Source organism: Astyanax mexicanus, chromosome 22 (genome assembly GCF_023375975.1).
Source record: "Astyanax mexicanus isolate ESR-SI-001 chromosome 22, AstMex3_surface, whole genome shotgun sequence".
Classification (NCBI taxonomy): Eukaryota; Metazoa; Chordata; class Actinopteri; order Characiformes; family Acestrorhamphidae; genus Astyanax; species Astyanax mexicanus.
Window position 1 is genome coordinate 23253897 of NC_064429.1, and position 26604 is coordinate 23280500.

General features: G+C 39.4%; 1 protein-coding gene across 8 annotated transcripts; it reads left to right on the forward strand.

Moving 5' to 3' along the window:
- Positions 1–1782: 1782 nt before the first annotated feature.
- Positions 1783–26513, forward strand: camsap1b (calmodulin regulated spectrin-associated protein 1b). 8 transcript variants are annotated; one of them, XM_007253841.4, is made up of 19 exons: positions 1783–1990; positions 3893–4063; positions 8857–9119; positions 13093–13254; positions 14122–14202; positions 15089–15133; positions 15755–15896; positions 16479–16618; positions 16734–16830; positions 16975–17110; positions 18038–18129; positions 18555–18627; positions 18738–21003; positions 21089–21225; positions 22019–22233; positions 22408–22510; positions 22646–22758; positions 23729–23847; positions 24018–26513. In XM_007253841.4, the coding sequence occupies exons 2-19, from the start codon at positions 3907–3909 to the stop codon at positions 24312–24314; spliced, it is 4638 nt and encodes a 1545-aa protein (XP_007253903.3). In that variant the 5' UTR covers positions 1783–1990; positions 3893–3906; the 3' UTR covers positions 24315–26513. The 8 variants fall into 8 exon arrangements, with proteins under 8 accessions (XP_007253903.3, XP_015462526.3, XP_007253907.3 ...); XM_015607040.3 differs by lacking the exon at positions 15089–15133 and adding an exon at positions 14635–14667 and having other exon boundaries at positions 1784–1990; positions 16975–17143; XM_007253845.4 differs by lacking the exon at positions 15089–15133 and adding an exon at positions 14635–14667 and having other exon boundaries at positions 1784–1990; positions 16975–17143; positions 22649–22758.
- The last annotated feature ends 91 nt before the right edge of the window (positions 26514–26604 follow it).

The following is a 26604-nucleotide window of genomic DNA, read 5'->3' on the forward strand; positions in this document are numbered from 1 at the left end:
CTAATATTTCATTAGTGCACACTTCAGAGAAGATTTGTATTGTGTTACAATAAATATATTGTGTAATACTAATAATACAAGCCAGCTTATAGCGTGGTGAATGTTAAAAAATCACACATCCACATACGTCTAATGTATTCTAATAAACACACCAGCAGTGGAAGTAGTTAGAAAGTTCATGTAAACTTTGATGTGATCTGTAGTGGAGAGTGGGCAGCTAATCTGTGGTGGGAGATGCTAATGCTTCACTTGCATCAATCTGGCTGGACAGGTGACAGGGGAACCTGTGGGTCGAACATCCATCTGTTACAGGCTGGACAGGTGAACGATCACCAATTCTAAAGAAGACAAAAGGATGTACCGTAGTTAATTTTTATTTGCACTGTTCTAAAGCAATTTTGTTATAATGTTGTCCAGGCCTGTCATGATTACAGTTTTTGTGGATGTTATACTGTCTCAGAAACAATTGTGATGTTTTAAATTATTTTTTAATCAGAGGAGATCAGGAGCAACATATCTTAACATCTTTTAGCAAATAAACGCTAAAGATCCCAGCCAAAAAGAACTGGACATACAAAATACCAGAAAATACGTGGGTTTTTCGACAGATAGGACCTGAATAACCATGTCATGGATTTCCATAGAAAAGAAATATAACAAAAAATAACATGCAAAATTCATCCAAAACTCTTCACAAAAATCTTCTAATTTATTTCAGTCATTATTTGAGATACTCAGTCATTATTTTGAGCTACTAAGTCATTGTTTTGGTATGTAAACTAATTATTATAATATACTAAGTCATCATGTTGAAATACTAAGTCGTTGTTTTGGTATGTAAACTAATTATTATAATATACTAAGTCATCATGTTGAAATACTAAGTCGTTGTTTTGGTATGTTAACTCATTATTATAAGATACTAACTTATTATTTTGAGATACTCAGACACTCTTTTGGTATGTTAACTAATTTTTTGAAATACTAAGTCATTGTTTGGGTATATTAACTCATTATATTATTATGAGATACTTAGTCATTATTTTGAAATACTTAGTGATTGTTTTGGTATGTTAATTAATTTGAGATACTAAGTCATTGTTTTTAGTGGCTGCCTCATTTTGAGGTACTAAGTAAATATTTATTAAGATTTTAAGATACTTTGTCACTGTTTTGGTAGTCTGACTAAGAATGTTAACTCATTATTTTGAGATACCAAGTCTCTGTTTTGAAATACTAAGTAGTTGTTCAGTATGTTACCTCATTATTATAAAATACTAAGTCATTATTTTAAGATACTAAGTTATTATTTTGAGATACTCAGACATTGTTTTTGGTATGTTAATTTATTGTTATGAGATACTAACTTATTATTTTGACATACTCTGACACTGCTTTAGTATGTTAACTCATTTTTGAGATACTCGAAAAGTCATTGTTTTGAGAGGCTGTCTCATTTTGATGTACTAATTAAATATTTTAAAGATTTTAAGATACTATGTCGCTGTTTTGGTAGTCTGACTGATTATTTTAAGATAATAATGTAACTTACTGATTTATTGTAAGTTTTCCCTAAATGTGTTTTTGTAAGGTCAATAAAAAATGACACAACCTGAACTGTCAATTAGTTTGTGATTTAACCTGATACTATGTAAAATTAAGCGGTATTTGAATACAGTTTGGCGGTGTCCTCTGGATTGTGGTGTTTATGGAAATATATGGATGCAGTAATTTGAATTGAGGCTGGTCAGTTAGCCAGCGTTACATTGTGAAAGTCAGCCTCTGGAGGCGCGGTTGTTAGGCTGGGTCTCCGCGCTGTTTCTGCTGCTGTAGCGCTGCTGGGAGGAGACGCTCACCCGCTGCATCTCCGCTCCTGTCGGCTCGGTCCAGCGGGTCTCCATGAGTTCCCCTGGCCTGCTTTCTCCGATGCTATCTTTTTTAATCTGCGGATTTATCGGATTGGAGTGCTGATAGGGAGTACGCTGTAAAGGTACGGAGGTGTACGGCTGTTTTTGACCAAGCTAATTGAGCTCAATGGCTTTCTGTTAGCGAGCCTAGCTGGCTATCTGTCTATATTGCTGGTTATTGTCCGTTTAGCTTTAGCTTTAGCCTTAGCGTGTTGCTAGCGGCTGGCGGGCGGGCGGGCAGGCAGGCTAACATTAGGTAGCTAAGCAGTTATTTGCTAGATAACTGTGTTATTTAGCTTGGTTTGCTAGCTAAACTATTTAACACACGTTTATCTTAACGTTAAATTCCCTTTATTCACAGTGTCTTGGGTAGCGAGCTAGCGGTCTAATAGGAAATGAGAGGATAAATTAATAATAAACGTAAAGGTTGGTAAAATTAGCTAATCCAGGTCCAGATAGTAAAAATCCAGCTCAGGAGTTGTTCCAACCGCCTGGGCTGCTCTGCTTTTGCTGCTGTGAACTAAATCCTGGGATGGATTTGTACTCTCTGGACCTGGTTTTACCCACCGCTAAATAAGCTAGCTAGCTGTGCTACCATGCTAGGTGGTAATATAGTAAGTTAAGTTAGTTCGTTAGCTTAGCTTAGCTAGGTAGCTAACGTTATACCTGCTCTACTATAGTTAGCCTAGCTAATAGATTATTAATGTTTGGAACATTAGCTCATGTAGTTTGTTAGCTAGCTACAGAGCTCTGGACTCAGCAAAGTTAACGTTAGCTGATGAGGTTGTTAACTAGCCTGTACGTCATTATTAACCTGGCTACCTAACGTCAAGCTTAGCTGAAATACCTAAGGTAGCTTGCTAAATAAAATATTTTTTTACACACTACTTGGCTAGGCGCTTGTAAGGTTATAACCTAGCTATGCTATATGTTCGATGTTTATGGTAACTGTATAATGCTATCTGGCCCATGAGCTAATTAACTATATAAGATACCTCTAATTAACCTACTAGCTGGCTATGGTTATTCGCTTAGTGTTTAGACAATTAAACGTGTGCTATGTTTATTCACAATTCTCTGGTTCTTTTTTAAACAAGTAGTTAACCTTTCTTTAAAACTGAGAGGGAACAGTTTATTTAAATAAGAGAACTGGTTGTGAAGTTAAAAGTTGATTGATTCAGCTGAGTACTTTCTCTAAATTATAATGTAAATATAGTTGGCGACAAACATAGGGAAAAACATTTTTAACAGGCTTTTTTGTTCTATTATTTTGAGATACTAAGTCACTATTTTGGTATGTTAACTTTTATTATTTTAAAATACTTAGTAATTGTTTTGGTATGTTAACTAATTATTTTTGAGATACTAGGTCGTTTTGGTATGTTCTGTCATTTATTTTGAGGTACTAAGTCATTATTTTGAGATCTTAAGTCGTTGTTTTGAAATACTAAGTCATTGTTTTGGTATGTTACTCATTTATTTTGAGATACTAAGTTATTATTTTTAGATGCCAAGTCGTTGTTCTTGTATGTTTACTCATTATTTTGAGATACTAAGTCATTATTTTGAGATATTAAGCTATTGCTTTCATTAGCTGTGGTGTTGTTTTAAGATGCTAAGTTGTTGTTTTGCTCAATCTTAGATACTACGTTAATATTTTTGAGATACTAAGTCATTATTTTGAGGTAAAGGTTTTAAGGTACTATGTAACTATTTGAGATGCTTTTTACTTATACTTATAACAATAGAAAAATAAGTACATCCTAGTATTTTTTATTTTAAGTATCACAAACAGACTTCCATATTTTCCAACCATGTTAAAAATATAATTGAATCTGAATGCAGCAGTAGTGACCAGTGCATAATATTAACAATTTATTTATTTGTGGAAAGCGGCTGTTAAAATAAATACCTGATTTGGTAATTTTCGGAAATGTGTTGCATGTATTGCTAATCTTTTGTTTTGGACAATCATTATGTTCTAGGCAGTGTTCTCAGGATGGACGTGGACTTGGGTGCTGGCGGGGACAGCACCCGAAGAAAGATGGAAGTAATGGGCGAAGGGATGGAGATCACACCACTGGAAATGTACGACTCAGCGAGGGCTAAGATTGCGGCCAACCTGCGATGGATATTTGCTAAAGCTTATGGAATCGGTAAGCAATTTTAATGCCCTCAATCAGACACATTAATTAAAAAAGGATTTGCAGTGCATATCATGGGTGATATCCACAAATGCAGATGAGATCAATCTTGGCTTTCAGTATAGCTCATGATGAGGTCAAGTTATAGTCCTTAGCTATTTTCTCCATCTGCGTGTCCTCATTACATAACAGCATATCTCAAGAGCACAGACAGATTACCATATTTGGCCAACATAGCAGATCCTAGTGTTGTACTGCATCTCTCCTTTCACTGAAACAGTGCAGTAATTGAAAAAAAAGTTTAAAATGTGATCTTGGATCCTTTTTGAGAAGTAGTAGTAGTAGGAGTGGTTTTAGATTGATATTATATGGCACAGTGCGTCCTGAGCTTTCAGTGGGTTGACTGGTATCAGCAGGGATTGATCTGGGTCACTGCAGGCAAAGTTCAGAATGAGAAGGTGCAGCAGTAGGCTGTATCCACCGATGCAGGATTCGATGGCCGGGAGGATCAACAGCATTTGTTCCATTTGCAAAGCTAGCAGAATGCTGAGGCAGACTTCAGCGGGAGGGCTTGAAATGTGGCCCCTCAGAGTTGAATGTTCACTAGCTTCATTTGTTTACATGTCTCTGTGTGAGAGACATGAGTGGCTGAGAGATTTGCTAAAGATTTATGCTCAGGGTGTTTTACTTACTTATTGATTTAATTTGACTGTGTAAGGTTGATCATGGTTGATGTTTTAGTTTTAGAATTTTTATGGGGTACTTCTATGCAATGTTTAAGCTTATGGAGCAGCAACTGTTTGACTATATAAACAACTTTCTATTAGTCTGAGGTAGCTCCTACAGTATATACAAGCTGAGAGGACATTTCCGTTCACAGAATTGATGATTGACTGCAAGCAGTAAAGATTATATTATCAAGCAGAGAAAAAGAAGGAGGGGTAAGCTTGACCACACAGATTCAATTTCAGTATACATGCCTTCCTTCCTTGTAATAACCTAGAAATAAGAGACTAGATCGGTCCAACACTACCTTGTCTTGTCAATTACAGTGTTTCTTACTACTTTATCTTAGAAATGTAGCATTTTCTGCAAGTGATGAAGTTAATAAATTTAAAGCCCTATCTGGACGGGATTAGTTTCTCAGAGGGACGTCTGTGAAAAATATTTTACACTACTTCTCAGTAATAAAACTCTTGCATCCGGGCTGCAATTGAAAAAAAAAAAAAAACAGGAGGACTAGTGAGTTTTTTGGCTTTCTCTGTCACATGACATCGGGTTCAGTAGCTCCTCCATTTCCACACACTGTTGTGTTTATGTGGATCTCCATTGAAACACGCCCAAAGTGTAATTATGGTGCGTAGCAGTGGACAAATAACTATTTTATTAAACACAAGGTAAAAAAACTCAGAGATGTGCATTCGGACAGGACTAAAATTCAGCAAAAAACAGTAGGTAATTCAACCTGTAATTTTCTCAGAGGATCACAGAGGACCCCCCGAGAAACGAATCCTGTCTGGATAGGGCTTAGATCCAGTTCTATGAAAAATGTTTTATTTAATTTAGTAGCACTACACAAAGTACTGGAGACAGAAACACGTTGGGAGAAGTGTATTGGGCTCACTCTCAAAGTTTGCACTAAACTCGACCTGCGTCTCCAAAAGTGCCCAAACACAACAGATTACACATTTCCATATTCAAGTGTTTCTATTGTTTTTGGAGCTAGAAACAAGAGGCAGCAAGCAGATATTGAGAGCATGGCAGAAATAATTGTTGACTAAAAAATGATCGGAAAAATGATCTTTAACAATCATCAGTTGCAGCCCTAAAATAGCTAAACATACTTTGACCATACACTAACTGTGAACTACAGCATGGAATGGCATCAAGCAGAGTGCACCATAGTGCACACAGTATATTTTTAGTTCTTTTCCTGGCACTGGACAGCACAGGTCTGTTGCACACAGGCAGAGCAGTGCTTTAGTAAATGTCACTGCAGGCAACAAACATTGATTTCTTGCTTTTGCTCTTTATCATCAGTGGAAGTTTGGGTCTGGTGGACTCCTGTCCAAAGTGTGCACTGTTGCGTGGTCTCTGTGTTAAACAATAGGTTTATGTTTAGCTTGTCTCATGAGTCTTATTGCAGCTCCACGTTCAAGTCCTGAGCTGAGAAAGTGGATCCTATTGGCTGGTGTACTCAAGCATGTTATGATCGGCAGCTAGCCCCAATACTGTACCGAGCAGGGGAGCTGTCTGATATCACTGGCTGGGAAAACTTGACTCAGAGACATCTGACCTAATTCCACTCAAGGCACAGTTGCTCTGCTTATCAATGATTAATTTGCATTGAATGGAATTGGGCTGTGTGAGTTAAGTGTTAGGTATGACTGTATATGATAATTAAGTAAATATGGTATTGTTCTTTTAAGGGTGTTGTTCTATGCATTTTTTGACTTGATAGATTTGAGTCTCTGTATATCACTGGATGTTAAGATTTAGTGTACAATGGGCTGCAAAATATTGCTGGGAAAAAAGCTAACGTAATATATATAACAAGAGAAATGATGATGACATCAAGTTGCATGATGTGTGTGATTTTAATTTGCTTTATATGACATGGCATGTCCGACAATGTGAATAATGCACTTGTTCACATTGTGACGAGGATGCTGAAACAGTATAAAACAACAGAATAAATTGAAAGAAATAATTAAGAGTTATTGAAGAGTTATGGGTAATGTGTCAGTAAGTCTTGAAATTATGAGAATGCACGTGAGTATACAACACATGCTTGTGTTAAAACTGAATTAGAATTTTGCTTGTGTATTTATTCCATAGCATTTTATTTCTATCTCAGGATTTTTTCCACTGTTTTTGTTGTTTTGAGTACTTTAACAGGAGTCTCTGACTCTGGTTCCAGACCATAATTGGCCTATTAAACTTTAAGGTAAATGCATCTTCCTTGAAGGTTGGCCCTACTGTTATGCAGACACAGCCTAAGTCTTTTTAGCCATGTAAAATGGTAATTGGCATATGTGCAAATAATAAATCCTCCGTCCTACTAAGCTGTGTGTTTTTTTTCTCTCTCTCTCTCTTTTAATGGTCCTCAAGTAGACAATACTGTCTAGCTGCTAGGGCGGGGTTGAAAAACTGCGGTGCTGATGCAGCTGAAGCCTTTTACAGTGTTTGTATATTGTTTGTTTGAGTTAGACTGATCTTACAAAAGCTTCATATACTAGTTTCATACAATAGATTTCTTGCCCGACATTGGTCTGACATGTAAAGGCTGGCCAAAAACCTACTGATCATCTTCAATGTAATAATTGGCCTTATTTAGCTTAATTTTTGTGGTTTGCCCCATGTATGAACCAGCTTGTGGTGTGCCTCATGAATGAAGCAGGCATACAAAGCAGGTTTTCCACATGGTACACAAGAGGAGGGGTCAGGTGTGTGTACATGCATGCATGAGGGATAATTGGCGCCATCTGACATTCAGCAGAATGGTACCCCTGTGATTTTGGAGGAGGGTGACTCTGCCATGCCCGGTAAGTAAAGGGCAGCTTCGGTTTTGCATCAGTTAAATATTTTGCTGCTGTGTTTATGGCCAGGCTCAGCTGCCATAGCTTATCAGTGTCAACACGGGAGCTCATAAAGCGTGAAATACAGCGGCACTGCTTTGTTTTCACACCCTCACTGTGTTTGGTAACACTCGCAGATCAGTGGCCCTAGAACTAATAAGCAAAACAGTGCAGGGTCCAGTCTAAGTAGTTCACTGAAATACGCTGAGTGCTGTGCAAATTGGAGTTCAACCTGTTCTCAACCTCAGTCTGCCTCCCCTGTTCTATTATGTGACATCACTATCAAATAGGGGTGTAATAATTCACTCTGCTCACAATTCAATTCACAATTCTGTATTTTGTCCTGATATTTGGAACACATTTAGAATACAAACAAATACACCTTATATAAATGCTCCATGTCTACATATTTGTGAGAGTGTTATTATTAAGTATTATTATTAAGTATTGTTTTAAGCTTAAACAAACAGCTGTGCTGTTTAATGATTTAATTAATCACTTATTTCTTTTAAGTGTTTTAGAGTTAAAGTGTCCTTGTATAAGATGTCTAAACCGAACAGTGCTGAACAGTAATAAAGTAAATGTAAATACTCTACTTAAATAGATTTTTCTCGTGTCTTTACCGAAGTGTTTTAAAGTATTTTAAAGTATTTTTGGTGACTTTTAAATTACTTTAATTCATCTGCATTTCAACTAAAATATCTTATTTTTTCACTCCACTACATTAAACAAAATCTGTTGCTTCTTTTGACATGTGAAGATTGATTTGTGGGTGGCTGACATCAGAACTGGTGCTACAACTGCAGTGAGGCTGCCCTGTGGAGGCAACGAACCACAAAGATCAGCTCCCAAAAGACAGATCCTTTTGAGAGGCTGTAACAAAAAATATATATGGACAGCTAACTCTGGCTGTTAATTGGCTTAAATAATTGACTGATATTGAAAAGCACATGTGTGATTATCATCCACCCTTTGCTTACGCCCACTGGTTCTCCGGCCTGCAATAGCAGAATTCTGTCCTCTGGTGTTTTCATAGTAACAGAACGTGGAATCATTTGTTCCCACAATGCACATTGTACATTTTTTCCATGTCATTCAGTGACTATTAAAGCTATTAACTTACCTTAGAGCCTTTTGGGATCTGCCAGCTTTACTCATTTTTGTTTTACCTTGAATATCCTTGTTTCTCTCTTTTTCTTTTTTCTCTCTGCGTTTACCTTCTTTCAGACCACGTCCCAGAGGACTTGCGGGACCCCTTCTACACAGATCAGTACGAGCAGGAGCACATTAAACCCCCTGTGATCCGCCTGTTACTGTCCTCTGACCTCTATTGTCGAGTATGCAGCCTCATTCTCAAAGGGGACCAGGTGGCCTCCCTTCAGTCACATCAGTCCGTCATCCAGGCCCTGTCCCGCAAAGGCATTTACGTGATGGAGGGTGATGATACGCCCGTCACTGAAGGGGACCTGACTTGTCAGCCTATCAAAATGGTAAGCACTCAGAGTCATTTGCAGTTTATTTATTATGCTTGGGATAAATGCTAAATCTGTTGCTTTGGTGTTTGCTGGGTGGCAGAAGGTCTGAATTTGTTCTGAAGTTGTTGAGAAGCTGAGGAGTGATTTGTGATGCATAGAATAACTTGCATTGATTATAATTATAAGAGGCCTTAATACCAAGAGACAGAAGATAAGCACTAATAGAAAGGTAACATGGTGTTACATTATGGTGCTGCCATTGTACCCGGATGCATGCTCTAGTTTGAGGAACTCTTCCTGTTCTAGATGCCTTATCTATACCTTAACAAAGCAGACAAAAGAAAGGTGTGTGTGTGTGTATAGATGCATCTAAAAATCTCTCCCTTCAAGCATGAAAATCTTCTAAAAACAGCAATATTGATTTCCATGATTGTGTTTCAGTCTCCAGTAATCTTCTCTAGTGAAAGGAAACTGAACATGTTTTTGATTCTGTACTGTCCACCCACTTGTGGTTTAAATTCACTTACATGCAAATGTTCTCTATTGAGCACACCCTGTACAAAGCTCTGAGGAGTGTAATCCTCATAAACCTGTTTGACAAAACCTAATTGTTCCAAAGTATGTGTCTATAATAACATGTTTAGTATGAAGATCAGTGGCACAAGCCTGAACCAGTGATTCACCAGCAGAGTTATCAGTGGGCAGTCAAAGTCAAATCACTGATTTTCTCATATTAGTGAAGCACACATCCTCAATATTCTACTTTATTATGACGGATATGAATTGGGTATGTGTAAGTGTCATAAGTAAATGATGTGTTACAGAAAAGATTGTTTCTTCAAGCTTGTAGAAATGCTCTCAGGTTGAACTAATAATGCAACTGAAGTTCAGCTGAAGTAGTCTCAGGGGTTTCTTGTTGTTAAATGTCAGTATTGACTGACTGTGGCTGCTGTACTTTTTGTCAGCATGGTTTAAAGCTCACCTTCCGCGAAAATCCGATTTTTCTTGTTTTTTGTGGAATACAGTAGGTCTCTCCGAGTTGAATGTGTACACCTGCACATTAAACTGTTTTGCAGCCCCCATTGTCTGCAGGAGCTAAGCAAAGAAATCCCCCCTCCCCCCCTCCGAAAAACGGGTGAATTTTGAATTATCTTTCTGCCTACGTAGGCAGAAACTCACAGACCAGCCCACCTTGGCTCGAGAAACTCCCAGAGGCGGAGCTGAAGCGACGCAACATCACCGCTCATCAGTTAGGAGGTGGGAGGCAGTGAGCGGCAGAGCGGTGGAGGGGCGTCGCAGTGCTCCTAGCCAATCAGAGGAGAGATATTTGCATGCTGTTTGCATGTATGAATATTCATGAGCAAAGCTGGAATCCGGTCATTTTGGACACACCCCTAAAACAGTCCATTAAAAAAGAGCTATACAGAGACACCTGAGCACTTTTTTTTTTACAAAAACGGCTCACATGTCATTCATTCATACTAGAGACCACAACTAGACATTTTAAAATGAAAGAAAAAACGACGGAAGGTGACCTTTAAATGTTTTCTGCATTGTTTGCTGTATGTATGTTTGTGGTTAGTGGTGTTTGTTAGCTCTGTCGTGTTCTGAAATTCTATGGCTTTACTAATGTTCTCTTGAGAGGGGTATCTGGTTGGTGGTTTTAGAGCTAGGACTCTGGCTCCTGCCCAAAGCATGTTTCGATTTACAAGACTGAGTGCAGCCAGTATATAGAACTGAGATTTGGTCACTTTAATAATGGTCTGTGTATTCCTGCAAGCTTTGTAAATAAATCTAGTAGTGTGGTTGATTAAGGAAATACAGTGTTCTTTGACTGAGGAACCTACGTAGCTGATTGATTGTATTCCATTTCGTAAGCTAGAACTAACAAGAAGTTTATCAGGACTAGTAAGCTTTTTAACACTAGTATTAGTTTGAATTATATTGTCTGAATTCTGTAGAATAACACACATTAAGTTTGGGTTTAGTTGAAGATATTTTTAGAACTCAGACTCAGGGTTATTTGCTGCTTTCGAGGCGATTTTACAACCTATTGATCATCTATTGATTCATGGTCAGCATGTTAAGGTACTTTTTATCAGTTCCACAAGTGCTGGTCTATTTTTCCTTTTAATCTCACTGAGGTCTAGATTTTTATGATTGTTTAAGAGTGTACTTTATTGACCATGCCAATATTTATTCAATGTGCATTCATACTACTTTTTGTGTAGTGATTACCAGGCCAAGATTAAGCTTTTTAACCCAAGATAACCCAAGGTTTTTATCACTAATGGTCTCCTACCTTGGTTTGAACCCAGAGGGCTCCCATGGTAGTCTGACCGTCTATCATTTTACTCTGTTACCTTGGCAACCAGCCATCTCCGTAGCTCGCTGCATGCTCCTCTGCCGACTGACTCGTCAAGACGTCTCGTTCATTGTCAGGATCAAGAGTTAATCTGTAGAAATGCAGTGTGGAAGCGAGCCGATACGGTTGTCTGGAGTGGAGGGCCAATCCCACTGGTTTGTGCTGACGCGTCTATACAACCTCGAGAGAAGAAGAAGAAGCCAGTACATGACTGGGTGAGGGGTTGCCATGGTAACTGGAGGAGCTTTGTGGTGAAGTTGATGCCTGCAGACACTCTGGCTCTGAGAGGAAGGCAGTCAGCAGCAGGGGATCCTACACACACCCTGAGAGAAAGCAGGGTTAAAGGACTGGTCTCCAGTGTGGGGTCTGTAGGTTTTGGCTCTGTAGGTTTTCAGAACAAAAGCTGAACACCACTCCTATACTTAAACTCAGATTCTGCCATTGTTTTTCCGTCTTGTAGTCTTATTGAATTAACATTATGAATTAGAGTCTTAATTCATGGTAAATTAAGTTAGTGGATGGAAACTTATGTTCAGATCTTGAGCATCTTGATCATTATTTAATATTTTGCTTTGTTAATGTGAATCTGTCATGTCTATTTACTTATATAGAACTACCACTAATTAGGGGTAGGTGATATGGCCCTAAAATAAAATAATGGTTTCATATTATTTTTGTGATAACAGTACTCTTGGTGATATTTCACTACTGCAACAAAATTAAAATAAACATTATTATTTGTACAAAATGATATGGCACACCCCTAACTGATATGTATATATCAGTTATATATCATATATATATATATATGTATATGTATATATATATATCAGATTTATAACAGAAGTCAATGATCCAGAATGTCATGATCAAATGTCTCTATATATCCAGGATTAAAGTAAAATGAATCATATTGGACTGATATAATCTGTCTCTATTTGATATATTTCAGTGCATTACTAGTATCAATATTCTAATTATATTAATTTTAAATATTACAATTCCACTAAATTATATTAATTGTTTGTAAAGGAAGTTAACGGTTAGAAACCAAAACTTATTTCTCAGAGCTCACTTCTCGAGCTTCTTGGTTAATATTTTGCTTTGTTAATTTGCATCTAACTTGTCTAACTGGCCTGAATAGGGTTAGGTCCATTGAGAACTGAATGTTGAGTTGTTTGTGGCCAAATTACTTACTATTAATTAGTCTGAGCTTAAACAAACATCATTAAGTTTGTGTTTCTGGAGTTTTTGGACATAACTTTGGAATGTAGCATGCTATCCAGATGAATCATTTAAGCTCTGATTGTGAACTTCTGGCTGTGATGGTCATGGGGCTAATTTTAATGTACTGATGTAATGTGTTTCTCTCATGGAATTTGACATCCATGCGTAGGAAAGGATACTCAGTGTCTGTATGAGATGTTGTACATATGTATTAAATCTAATAAATCCAGTTTATGTCCCTGCCTTTATCCTACTTTCAGTATGATTGGCATTAAGTGTTGTTTTTGTACTATATTATAAAGAGCTGCTACTTTTCCACAAAATCCTTTGGATAGTCCCTTTTTTTTCCCTCAATTGTTAAACGGTGCTAACCCTTGATCCTGGACTGTCTTCCAGAGCTCCCACATGCCCATGATTGATGCTCTGATGATGGCCTACACGGTGGAGATGATCAGCATTGAGAAGGTGGTAACCTGTGTGAAACGGTTCTCCACCTTCAGTGCTTCAAAGGAGCTCCCCTTTGATCTGGAAGATGCCATGATCTTCTGGATTAACAAGGTAAGTCAGTGGGGGTGGAGGTGCGCACATGAATAAAGCTTTCTTTCAAAAGCTTTTGCTATTTATTTATTATTTTTTAGCCCCAAAAGTCTTGCAATACATATAAATTGATTCTGTCCCTATTTTATTTTATTAATAGATATGTTTTTGAGGCCGATACTAGTTGTCTTTTTGTACAATCGGCAGATTACTGATACCAATCAAGGGTGGCTGTGAATGCCACATTAACCTTTCCAGGCAAATGTAGTAATGTGTCATTGTGCACACCTTCTGTAATGTTATGTGCATCGTCTATCAGGATGAAATGTATACATGCACATTTAAAATGTTGTTCATCTCCAAAAACTATCAGTGTTTATGAATTCTGATACAAAACGTCACTGTAGAGCTCAGTGAGAACTTAAGAGGTCTGCTTATCTACTGCTAAATTCATCACTCTGAATGTAGCTTTCTCCCAGCTTTTCGACTCTTGCCACTGTACTTTTACGTAGTGATTAAATGTAGTCTGCATATATATATATATACTAACTGTATGGAATGAGTAGGGTACCATTGAAAGGGGTATCCGGTTAGTAATGTTAAAGTCTTTGCTCTGCTTCATGAAGCTAGTTAATTTTACACATTCTGTGACTAAGTAGCCTTGCACAGAGCTGCCCGATACTGATACTTAGCTGATCGATTTGATCGGCTGATCTCAGTCCTGGAGGGAGTGCTGTTAAAGAACATTATTTCCTAGCTAATTCCAAAATTGTCTATCAGTTCTTACTGCGTGCCAGAGAAAGCTGTCAGCGTGTAAACAGATTATCTGGAGCCTGGAAAAGATAATCCGTACATGACCATCTGATTATTTCTGTGTGTTCTCTCCAGGTGAACCTAAAAATGAGGGAAATCACAGAAAAGGAACACAAAGTGAAGCAGCATCTGCTGGATTCTCCCAGCCACCAGAAGGTATCATCGTCTTCAGCTGTTTGTTTTGGAACCAACTTTCTGTACCTTCAAAGGTGTTGCGATGATATGAAATAAAATATATATTTTTATATAGCTATACCAATGTTTTGATAGCATTTGGTGTCCCTGGACTGTGTTAGCAAATGGCTTGAGTCTCTTAATCCTCACTGTATTACTAAGAGAGAAAAGGGGAAAAGATTCCAGATGGAAGTTCTCCAGTAGCACCAGTCCCCTCCACTCTGTCTCTCTTTCTTTTTCTCTCTCTCTCTTTCTGTGTCTCTCTTTCTTTTTGGAGTCTGCTAGCGGTGTCAGTTCTGTTTCTTTTCTTCTCTGACCGTACATTCCTGTCTGCCCCCTCCCCTCCCGTCTCTCTCCCTCCTCTAACCTCCTCCTCCTCCTCCTCCTCCTCCTCCTCCCTTGCTACTCGGATAGTCTCCCTCAAAGTGGTATTGGAAGCTAGTACCTGTAAGTTGGCTGCCAGTGCAATCGTCTCCACCGCTGCACGCATTAGTATGTGTTGATGTGTGCGCACACACCCTACCATCCTGGCCACGCTTCTTTTGGTTTCGCAGTGAATTACAGTGGGAAACTCCTAATGCCTAACGGCTCGCGTTGTCCAATAATTACAAAACAATATCTGCTTTTCACTCCCTTGAGCCCACGCAGTATGAGCTAACACATTCCATTGTGCGTGTGTGTGTGTGTGTCTATAAGAGAAAGTAAGAGTTTGTTTGGGGATCCCTCATTGTGTCACCGCAGCTTTACCACATTTCCTTTTTATTTACTCAATACATCCATAGCAGCCATCTCTACTGTCTCCATCTCTTTCAGTCTATTTGTTGTTCATAACACTCACTCTCTCACTCTGCTATATATGTCCCTTCAGTGTGATCTCCTGCTTGAGCTGGCCAATTGCATGCAACCACATATGGTATGATACTCCATCATCCTACCATCTTCATTCTGTACTAACTCTAAACTCACCTTCACCTCTGTACTGTAGTTTTGTAGTTCTCATTCTGTGATGTAGCTGGCTAGACTTAGTCTAGCCTCTAGTGTGTTCTAGTTTGGCCTTGTTTAGGCTTTAGCTTCGGGGTGACCGTTCCTGACCCAGCCTGTGTGATTGATTAATGATTGGCTTCACAAATTGCTGAATTGTTGCCATTTAAACTGTAGTTTAAAATCTGCTCGCAGTGGAACGGACAGCCTTGGATTGTTTCATTTCATTAAATTAGTTAGTTTTTTTTTGTATTTTGTGCGTAGCTGTTTTTATTGCTGTTTTCTTGTCAAATTTCTCGTGAATAGATTAGCTTTCAAATTCTAATCTACAATGTTTTATTAGCTCTTCTTATTACTTGTTTTTTTTTTTAAGTGTTACATTTGTTAATGTAGATCTCTTGAATTGATCTGTAATCATGCATTTATGTGAAACCTTTTTATATATATAGGAATATTTTTTTAAGACCTAAAGGCTGTATACATCAGTAACATGATTTCATTTAAATTCATTGGCTGAATCACTTTGGATAATTGTTTCCTCTCACGCATTCAGGTACGCTACAGGCGGGAACACGGCTCTGGCCGTCAGCTGCCTCACTTCCCCCTGCTGGAGGATCTGATGAGGGATGTGTGTGATGGTGCTGCCCTGCTTACTGTGGTCCACTACTACTGCCCGGACCTGATGAAGCTTGACGGTAGGCGTTCTACAGTAGGGTGGGACAACATATAGATATTACAATATAATGGTTTGTTTCTACTGTATTGTATTGATACTTTTCATCTAGTATCAATATTTTAATTTAATTATAGAAAGAATTAACCATAATTAATTCATAATTTCAGGTTTTTTTTTTTTGCTTATTAAGGAGTATTTAATCCTGTTCAGTGACACAGATTTTGTAAAGTATCGAAGAAAATTGTCTTGTGATATTGAGTGTTGCAGAGTATTGCCCTGTAATACCCACCCATATTCTACAGTATTGTTTTGAATTTATTTATCTCATTTAATTCATATCTCCCAGTTCCTATATATAGATGGGGTGTCCACAACACATTTGGACAAAGTGTTTTTCTGCCTTCTCATGTCAGGTTTTTTTTCTATATGATCTTCTATACTGAATTGTAGCAGTTTGGATGTTTATTTCCAAATAGTTTGTCCTGCAAGCAAATATTAAATTCACATTCACCTGCTGGCATTGTGTGTATTTCTTAATTCTCATGAACCAACCATGTTATTTGAGAACATGTTTGCTAACCTTATCTTTCTCCTTGTGCAGATATTTGCTTGAAGGAGGTCACATCAATAGCGGACAGCCTGTACAACATTCAGCTACTGAAGGAGTTTTCCAACGAGTACCTTAATAAGGGTTTCTATTTAACACTAGAAGACCTGCTGTATTCCCCTCTTGTACTCAAGGTAAGGTTTGGAACATATTACTTCCTCTCCACAGTTAAATAGATCTTTGTTTGGGCATAGTCCCACGTGAATTGCTCACTGTATATCTGTTTTCTTCCTCGTGATCTTTCCTCAGCACAATGTGATGGTATTCATTGCTGAACTTTTCTGGTGGTTTGAGATTGTGAAACCTGAGTTTGTCCAGCCGAGGGATGTCCAGGAATTCAAGGATGGTGAGAAACACATAATAAATAATAGTCTTGGTTGTTTTTTTTTATTTGTGTGAGTGCCTATTATCTGTAATATTAATCTCCCTGATTGAATTTTCTCCCTTTTAAAAGTATGATTGTTTAATCTGTGCATCATTCCCCTCACAGCAAGAGCAATGACTCAGTCCAAGAGTTCCCGGCCCACTGTGCCCATCTCCAATGCTACTAAACGGAGCTTCCTGGTTTCACCTGGCATGTCTGATCCTGCTCATCCTGCCCCCACCAGCCCGGAAGTGTGTAACAGGTACTTCCTGCACCCTGAGGAATCTGAAAACCTGTAAGTCTTAAAAGCCCTCCTTTCTTCCATGCATCAACGTTTCATCTGAACTTTTGTGTTATGGTCTTTCATAGTGGATGTGTTTATGGTTTGTGTGGCTGCCAGACAGTTGGAATTTTCCATGTCAGTTGTTCTGCAGCATTCATGTAAAATGTATGAACAATAGTCTGTTTTTATTCAGAACCTTTGTGTAAAAATGTGACAAGGATTATAGGATTACACTGTCTCAGAGGTGTGTTAATTAAGCTTTGGTAAAATTTGGTAAAATGAGCTGTTTTGGTTGGACTGGTGAAGCTTGGTTGTACATTTTGAAGTCCTATTTCTATTACAATGGTTATTGCATTGTATTTGTGTTTGTTGACAAAGCTTGTAAAGCTTTTACTGGGGCAGTCTGTCACAGTGCCGTGCCTGCATGCCTGCAGGTTTGTATGACCTACTAGGGATCAGTGGTGGTGGTGTTCCTGCTGCAGAGTTGTGTGATTTTAAAGTAGACCTCAGTGCAGTCTAAGAAATATGAATTACAAAAACAAAATCTTATATATATATATATATATATATATATATATATATATATATATATATATATATATATATATATATATATATATATATATATATATTTATTTATTATTTTTTTTTTTAGATAATATTAGTGATTTGGATGTCTCTGTTTAGACTCTGGATTTTCAGGCTGCCTTGCTTAGAGGCCCTTTCTTAACAAAAGGTGTTAATTAGGGCATTTCTAACACGGACTATATTTGTTCAACCACATGAAAAATACATAATGTCAGTTAAGATTAGATTTTGGACTCCAGTAGATTTGGATATCATTTGCCCTAATGTTTGTGTTGCGTTGTGGAAGCCTGGCAACAATGTCCTCTGCTTCTGTTTTAGGAACAAGGGCAGTTCCAGCTTCAGTCCCTCACATCCACTCCTACCTCTGAGACAGAGACAGCAGAAAGCTCAGCAAGGGGAGGAAGCTTCAGGTAAATATGACTACTGCTGTTGTGTGTAAAAACATGCTATTGATACTTGAGTGATGTTTTAAAACTTTTTTTGTGAGGACTAGTGAGACACTTTTGACAGTGGACATTACAATATTTTATATTTAGCGGACACTTTTATCCAAAGCATCTTACAATAGATGACACAAAACATTTTGCAGGGCCAGAAAGAGACCAGAAGTGTGATATTGGGAGTAGAGAAGGAACGGAGGAGGGCGATCAGGGAACGGGGTTAGAAGTAGTTATTTGGTTAAAGGGGTTAGGAGAGTAGGTGCTTTTTGAAGAGCTCAGTCTTGAAGAGAAGATTCAAGAAGGTAGCAAGGGATGCTCCTGCTCTGGTAGTGGTAGGTAGTTTGTTTCATCATGTAACCAATATACTTTTTGTTTGTCTTGCCTTTTCTTAACAGCGTGTAGAAATCGCTCCAATTCTTTGACGCAAGAAAGTCGTGGGTCTGTGGCTTGGGCTGACAAAAGACAAAGGTACAAAGAATGGGGGAAAAAAATCCCATTTATTATTAATGTTTTATATTACTTTATTTAAATAATGACTTCATTTAAATTTATCCTGCTTCATTTGTAACTCTACCCAGGCCACTCTCCCAGCTGAATCGCTACGTTCTCCACTGTGCCACGGACAGCGACGCAGACTTAGCTTCAGGCGACAGTGCTAGTCTGACCTGCTCCATCAGTGAGGACAGCTTGGCCTCTACTGTCACACCCAAGCATCAGAGCCATCTGATCCAGAGTGGTCCTCGCAGAGCCAATGGTCACGGACTACTGGGGAATGTTATCATGGATGAAGAAGACGAGACTGTAATCATTTCCAAAGCGGAGTCATCAAAGATTGACACAACTTTGACAAACTCTGGGGACATGGAACGCCAGGGGGTCGCCTCGGGTGCTAAAACGAGCACCTGGGCAAGACCAGAGGAAGCCAGTGCAGATTCCCGGACTGCCAGTTTTTATTTGGAGCCATTGATGCCTGCTGTTCTTAAACCAGCGAAAGAAAAATCCATATGCCTGAACAAGGAAGAAGAGTCTGGGGAATCGAGACATCGTGGAACACCACGCACAACACGAGTTGGTGCAGGAGATGGACCGAGTTCCTCAGCTAGACGAAGACCTCCACACAGCCTTAACAGAACCTTCAATGCTAGCTCCAGCTCTGAGCATGAGTTGGCTTCTGAGCCCAAATCCAGTGACTCTGTGCCTACATCTCCTGGGCAGACTCAAGCCTTCAGACCCTTGGTCACAAGCAGCGTTGAGCCCCAAGCTGAACAGCCTGCGGGTTTCTACTTGCATACGTCTGTTCATGAGGACAACAGGCCTGTCCAGGCCTGGGGCGTACTGCCTGACTCTGATACAGATGCTGTTGAGACCATTGAAGAGCAGGATGCAGAGCTAACCAAAGAGCTGCATCCACAAAAGAGACAGTTGTACGAAGAGGATGTTGAGTCTGCGAAACTGAGAGAGGACATGAACGTAAAGGAGCATGAGGACAAAGATGAAGGTAGTAGGTGCTCCAGTCCTGGTCTTAGTGTTCAGTCACAGGCAAGCAGTGTTGCCAGCGGCAGTGTGCGGATGACCAGCTTTGCGGAGCGAAAGATGCAGAGGTTTGGAAGTAACCAAGACATTCGCTCCAGCGCCAGCAGCTCACAAAGGACCACACCTGATGGTTCTGAGTGTGGCTCCTTTCCCCTTACTTCTTGGAGGATGAAGAGGGACCAGAGTCCCTCACAGCAGGGCAAAGACAATGCAAACATGTTGGCTTCAGAACTTGTGCAACTGCACATGCAGCTTGAAGAAAAAAGACGGGCCATTGAGACCCAGAAAAAGAAGATGGAGGTCTTGTGTGCTAGGCAAAGACTCAAACTTGGAAAGGCTGCCTTTCTGAACATTGTCAAAAAAGGGAAGAGCGACACGCTTCCTCAGCCTCTCAAACCAGACTACTTGAAAGATGGTCAGACGCTCAATGGTGAAAAAGAAAAGTCGTCAAAAGACGACTCCTGCCTTGATGGGATGAGGGATGGAGAGAAAGGCACTCCAGAGCCGGAGAAGGCATCTCTTGAATGGGACAGTGCAGCTGCTGTGCCCCCTAGTGCCTTAGATGCAGATGAGGAAATAGACCTCAATGAGTGTAACCGCTCCATAGAACTGCTCAACGAGGCCATCAGCACCATTCAGCAGCAGATGATGCAGCTGTCCCTTCAACAGGACGTTCTCATGAAGCAAAACGTTCAGTCCCCACCAAGTGCAGGTCCACCGCCCAGCTGTGACCAAGGAAATTTTTCTGAACCAAAGGTTCGTGCTGCTATTCAGTTCGTGGAGCCGAGCGGGAGCCCCGTAGTCCGTAAACCTCCCAAGCTCACCTCGGCACGGTCTCGCTCCAAACCGTCTGAGCTGAAGCTCTCAAAAGAGCACAGCAAAGGGCAGAAACTATCTACTCCCACTCCCATCGACAGCCCTACTCCTAAAGCCAGTCCAGGGGGCAGGACCCCCAGAGCTGAGTCTGAGTTCTTCATCCCAGATGAGGGAACCCTGAAAAACGCTTCCTTTCATCTCTACGATGAGGCCAACCTGCGTACAGTGTCACGGGAGCCAAGCTCTGTGGCCCTAGGCGTGACGTTTAATGAGAGTGTGTCTCATACTCCCAAAGACCCTGACGTAACCTTTGAAAGTGGTCCCAACTTGGAAAAAGTTTTGTTTGAGGACAACTCAAAGAGCAAGGCCAGTCTAATCGAAGTGGACTTGTCGGACTTGGCGCCCCCGTCAGAAGATGGAAGTTGCAGTACGTTAGATGTCACCACAGATGAAACGGATGGAGAAAAGAAGTCTGGCATGGGGTTCTTCTTTAAGGTATCATCTCACAGCATTTCATTAGATAAAATTCAGTGTGAATAATGAAGACCCATTCATTTTTTTAATGTGTTTTGGATTATAGGATGAACAGAAAGCAGAGGATGAAATGGCCAAAAAGCGAGCAGCATTTCTCTTAAAACAACAGAAGAAGGCAGAGGAGGCTCGGCTCCGCAAGCAGCAGATAGAGGCAGAGTCTGAGCTTAAAAGGGATGAAGCCAGGTACTGCAAACAAAGTGTTCTATACCAAACTCCATCCTTTAGATCAACTGTTTAAATGTTTGTCACTTAAATGCAAAAGCTGCGTAAATCATGCTACCCGGACGTTAATTAGTTGTTTGAAGCATAAAAACAATCTGAGTTGTAAGAAGATCATTATTTTTTCCTTTTTTAAATGAAGTCACTTAAAAAACGTTTTATGTATTTTAAAAGATTTATGCAATTTACATTGTATCAAAATGTACTTCTTATTCCCCACGTCATACAGATCATATATGAGAACAAATTGTGTTTGTGATGTTACTGTACCCCTTTGCCTTCAGCAACTTTTACATTCACTTCATTTTTGCAAATTTAAAAAATCCAGATTGATTATTTTTGTTTTTCTGGAAAGAAATTGTAATTGTACAACACGAGCACTGCCTGGCCATAAAAGGTCAGCACCTGCATTAAACTAAGCAATAGGTAAGAGCCTCCCATAGGGTAATTACTGCATGAGTGATCGTTTCTGCTGGCAAATAAGTTATTTTACCCTAATTGGGTAAAATGCATTGAGTAGCTTCTTATTTATTAAACAACATTGTTGAAAGACACATTATGTCCGTATAAAATTAGGTTGAGAAGTGTCCAACTTTTTTGGCCAGGCAGTTTATTTTCCTAAATGTCTAAGTGAGTCTCAGCAAAAAAACTGCAGCAAAACTTGACAATGAGCAATTTGCTCTACTTAAATGTTAAGTATGATTGTTGTATATTATAGATTGATGAAAGTTGTTAAGTAAAGTCTTTTTGCTTCCAGGCGGAAAGCTGATGAGGACCGGATGAGAAAGGAAGAAGAAAAGACAAGGAGGGAGTTAATCAAGCAAGAATACCTAAGAAGGAAACAGCAGGAAATGTTCGAGGAGCAAGAACAGCCTAAGCCTAAGCCTAAACCCAAACCTAAGCCCAAGAAGCAAAGACCCAAGTCTGTGTTTAGAGAAGAACCTTTGATGCTTCCAAAAGCCTCCCCTGCCAGTAAGAACCTCTAGCTTTTATTCATTGTTCATTTTTTAAGTTTTTACCACTTATAAAAGTGTGTGAATGGAAGATTTTTTTGTTGGTTTTTTAGGGGGACTATAGTTTTATTAATTGTTTTGGGGATTTGCTGCTTCAGGTTCTTAAAAGAAGTGTTCCTTTTTTTTTTAACAGATGAGAACCTGGTCAGTGCCAAGTCTGGCTCCAATCTCTCGCTGTCCTCTGTGGCCACCAACGAGGCAGACAGTGTGAACTCTGGGGGTGCAGGATCTCAGCGGTAAGCTGTGTGGATTTGTGGGCGTGTCTGTGCAGTTTAATTAAAGTCTGTTTTAAAATCAATTCTCTAATCCAGACAGTGACCTCTAAATGTAGCTAAACACCACTGCTCTTATTGGTATGTTCTTTCCATAAGCAGTGGGGAGTCGGTGGAGTCGTTTTCAGGCTTCAGTCGGACTACAGAGCGGGACTGGGACAACGGTTCCACTGCGTCTTCCATTACATCCACATCTATGGCGGAATATACAGGTGTGGCATTCATTTTTTTTATCATTATTTGTGTTAGATTTTACGGAGAAATCTTTTAATATTGCTGCTGTCACTCAGAAATCTTGAATAAATGAAATGCAACTTTACAGGAGAAGGAAAATCTGTCAGTTGAGTACAATGTAGAAATTAGTGCTAAGTGATATTTTTTGCAATATTGATTTTTATATAAAAGTACAAGAATCATTACTGCAAGTCCAACAAGTAGCTTTATTAATAATATACTTTGGAGTCAAATGAATGATATTGGGAAGATATATTGACATCATCAATGTTTGAGTTGCAGTTTTATTTACTATTTAGTGATAAAACTTCAATGCTTACTATTCAGAAGGTAGATCTTTTATTTATGCTGAAGTTTATGCTCTGTCTCTCTCTCTCTCTCTCTCTCATTCACACACATGCACACATAAAGCTGATGGCCTGTTTTGAAACTGTTGAGTGTGGAATATTGAGCTACACTACTCTTCGAATACCCTGAGATATTATAATGCAGTAAAAAAAAGAATCTAGTCTGGCAGGTGTAAACCACAATACACCATTATGTTTGTCCCCTGCCAAAAAATACAGTTCCAAATAAAGTACCAGCAATTTTTAAAAATTGTGAATAAAATTATGAATTAGTCACAGAATATTTTTGTGATTTAATAAAGTTATTATAAAGAGATTGGCAACAATAATACAAATCTCAGTGTTCCTAACAGGGATGCTTTTTATTCACATTTAAATAACTATTATCAAAAGATCAGTCTTAAGTAAGAAACATTGTGACTAATCATGATTACGGAATTCTATTGTGGTTCTATATATATATACCTTCGTCACTTTACCACCTCTGATATTATATTTATACCTGTACACAATGCAGTAACAGTATTGTCGATATATATTTTGCAGCTATAGTAGTATATTTCATGCAGTGTACTCAATTGCTTGTTTTTAATCTTTACAGGCCCTAAACTATTCAAGGAGCCGAGTGCGAAGTCAAACAAGCCGATAATCCACAATGCCATCTCTCACTGTTGCCTGGCTGGGAAAGTAAATGAACCACAGAAAAATTCCATTCTTGAGGTTTGTTTCCTCTAAATTGTTCCCTAAAATGATTTTAAATAAATAAAGTAATAATAAAGTTTTTGTTTTTTTATAACAGAAGTCATCGGCAGTTTCTTGGTTCTACCGTTTTACAGTAACAGTAGATTTGTGAACTCTGTATATAATTTTGCTTGTGTTTCTGTCTGCAGGAGCTTGAGAAGTGCGAGTCGAACCACTTGATGATTCTCTTCCGTGACGGTGGTTGCCAGTTCCGGGCACTTTACTCCTACTTCCCTGACACTGAGGAGATCCAGAAGCTCACTGGCACAGGGCCCAAGAACATCACCAAGAAGATGATCGACAAACTGTACAAGTACAGCTCGGACCGCAAGCAGTTCACTGTCATACCTGCCAAGACTGTGTCTGTCAGCGTGGATGCTCTGACCATCCACAATCACCTCTGGCAGGCTAAGAGGCCTGGGGTGCCAAAGAAGAGTGTGAAGTGAGAGACTAGATAATAGTCCAGGCAGATACTAGTCTGGATGTTCCTACTGTAACTGCAGAAAGTCGACAGAGATGTCCACAATCAACTCCTTCTCCGCTTGTGCTGTAATGGGTGGGACGAGAGTGACTGACTGACTGTGTGAGTGAGTGAATGAATGATGAATGTTCTGGGGTTTGTCTTCTCTAAGCAGCCTGTGGCGTTTTTTTATTGATTGAGTTCTTGTTACTTGAAATCTTTTTCTCAGTTTGGTGAGCTCACCTGCAGCAGAGCTTCCCTTTCTGATGAGCAGAGCAGAGCAGAACAGAGCAGATGTTCCTTTGTCTCTTTGCTGTACAACCTGGACTGAGAGACCGATACTCCTCCTGCTGCTGCGTCTAAACAAGGTCTGCTGCATCTGAAGAAGACGAGAACCCAAAAATTCATAGAAGTAGAAGTATGAGAAGTATTCGCCGACTTGCCTCACTTATTTGTTTTTCTTTCTTCTTTTCCCCAAAAAAATCAACCCATGCTGCTCTGAACTCCTCTGTGTCACTGGGACGATCCCAGTCATACATATTGTTGGCCTTTCACGTATCGTGGTACTATCGTCTATTTATTCAGCGCTTTAAAAGCAAATCATCTGTAGCACTGGTGTGTAATAGACCTACAGACATACGACGGACCTTTTTGACAATAGGCTTTGGTACGTGTCTCGGATGCTCTTTTTGTTTTGCTACTATTCTAACGCTAGAGGTAGTGATTTCTCCACTGGACGGCCGTGTCCCGTAAAAATGGTGCACTCATGATCATGTTTTAGTGCTTTTACCATGCAATGTAACCAACCATGAGTGATGTTGGCTCTGGAGCTTTTGTCTCTCATGCAAAAGAGCAGCATGCTCTGTTCTGAAGAGTGATGCTGTAAACGGTTTGAATTGAATGACAGTATTTAATATATTCATAATCGGTTACTGCTCTTGCCGTTGCTGTCTAATTATTTACCCTTGTTGAGAAAACATTCCTTTCAGACAGGAGAAGAAAAATGGGGGTAAAAAGGGTCGACACTGCCATGTCGTACATTTAAATGTTCCCAAAAAAAACACTCACTGAAGCCTTCTTTGAGGTTGGTGTCAAGATCAAAATAGTGTTGCACATGCACTTTACTTCTAATACTGACGATTAGCTGGAGAGGAGCACTAAAGGAGACGAAAACTAGTACAGTGCTTTTAAAGCAATGATGGTTTAAAAAAAGAGGTTGAACTGCATTTTACACTTAAACAACTAAACCAGGGGTGTCTGGATCCTAGGCATAGAAGCCTTAGTTTTTCAAGCCCTGGGTGTCCAAGCCTTGTGTGACCAGGCACTGGGCGTCTAAAGCCAAGCCTTTGGCATTCAGGCCAGGCCTTGGGCGACCAGTCTTTGGGTGTTCAAGCTTTGGTTGTCTAAGCCTTGGGCATCTAAAGCCAGGCTTTGGGTGACCAAGCCTTGGTTTCTAAGCCTTGACGTCTAAAGCTAGGCCTTGGGCATCCAGGATAGGCCTTGGGCATCTAAAGCCAGAGCCTTGGGTGTCTAAAGCCAGCCTTTGGACATTCAGGATAGGCCTTGGGTGTCTAAAGCCAAAGCCTTGGGCCTCCAAAGCCAGAGCTTTGGGTGTCTAAGCCAGCCCTTGGACATCCAGGATAGGCCTTGGTCATCTGAGCCAGGCTTTGGGTGTCTAAGCCTTACTTATCTAAGCCTTGGCTGTCCGCACCTTGGGTGTCTAAGCCTTGAGTCTTCAGGGTGGTGTGGCTGCAGGTTTTCAATCCAGCCAAGCAGAAGCACTGTTTAAAAACTGACCCTGTAGAATGAAAACCTGCAGCCACACCAGCTCTCTGCGGATGAGTTTGGACGCCTCCGATCTAAAGAAACACTATACGATTTAACACTGATGAGCAAAGGCCCCTAAAAAGGCTCTTAAACTACTGTTTTCCAAAAAAGAAAATGAAAAAAAAGAAGTAGACATGGTTCTAATACGTTGCTGCGTTTGTTTACTTCCCAGTGCAGTTTTGTATATTATGTCTTGTTTATATATAAACTAAAGATTGTACTGATTTTGGTCACAGTTCTTTTAAAACACTGTATTTTTCATGCTTGGTCATTTTACTTTTCTCCACCATACCATTATTTATTTTAAACAAAGGCACTGAAAACTTAATAAATATGTCAAATAAACTCATTTACATCATTTGGTTTATCATGGTTTTATTTGTCATTCACTTTTCTGTTTTCTGTTTGTTCATGGTTCTCTAATAATTTACTTATCACCCATTCTCACA

What these genes read in the sequence shown, in the direction of transcription:
- camsap1b (XM_007253839.4), top strand. Translation starts at nt 3,907, where the DNA reads ATGGACGTGGACTTGGGTGCTGGCGGGGACAGCACCCGAAGAAAGATG. An exon ending in GGACCTGATGAAGCTTGACG is followed by an intron (nt 15,897 to 16,478) that starts GTAGGCGTTCTA and finishes CTCCTTGTGCAG; the next exon opens with ATATTTGCTTGAAGGAGGTC. An exon ending in ATCTATGGCGGAATATACAG is followed by an intron (nt 22,759 to 23,728) that starts GTGTGGCATTCA and finishes TAATCTTTACAG; the next exon opens with GCCCTAAACTATTCAAGGAG.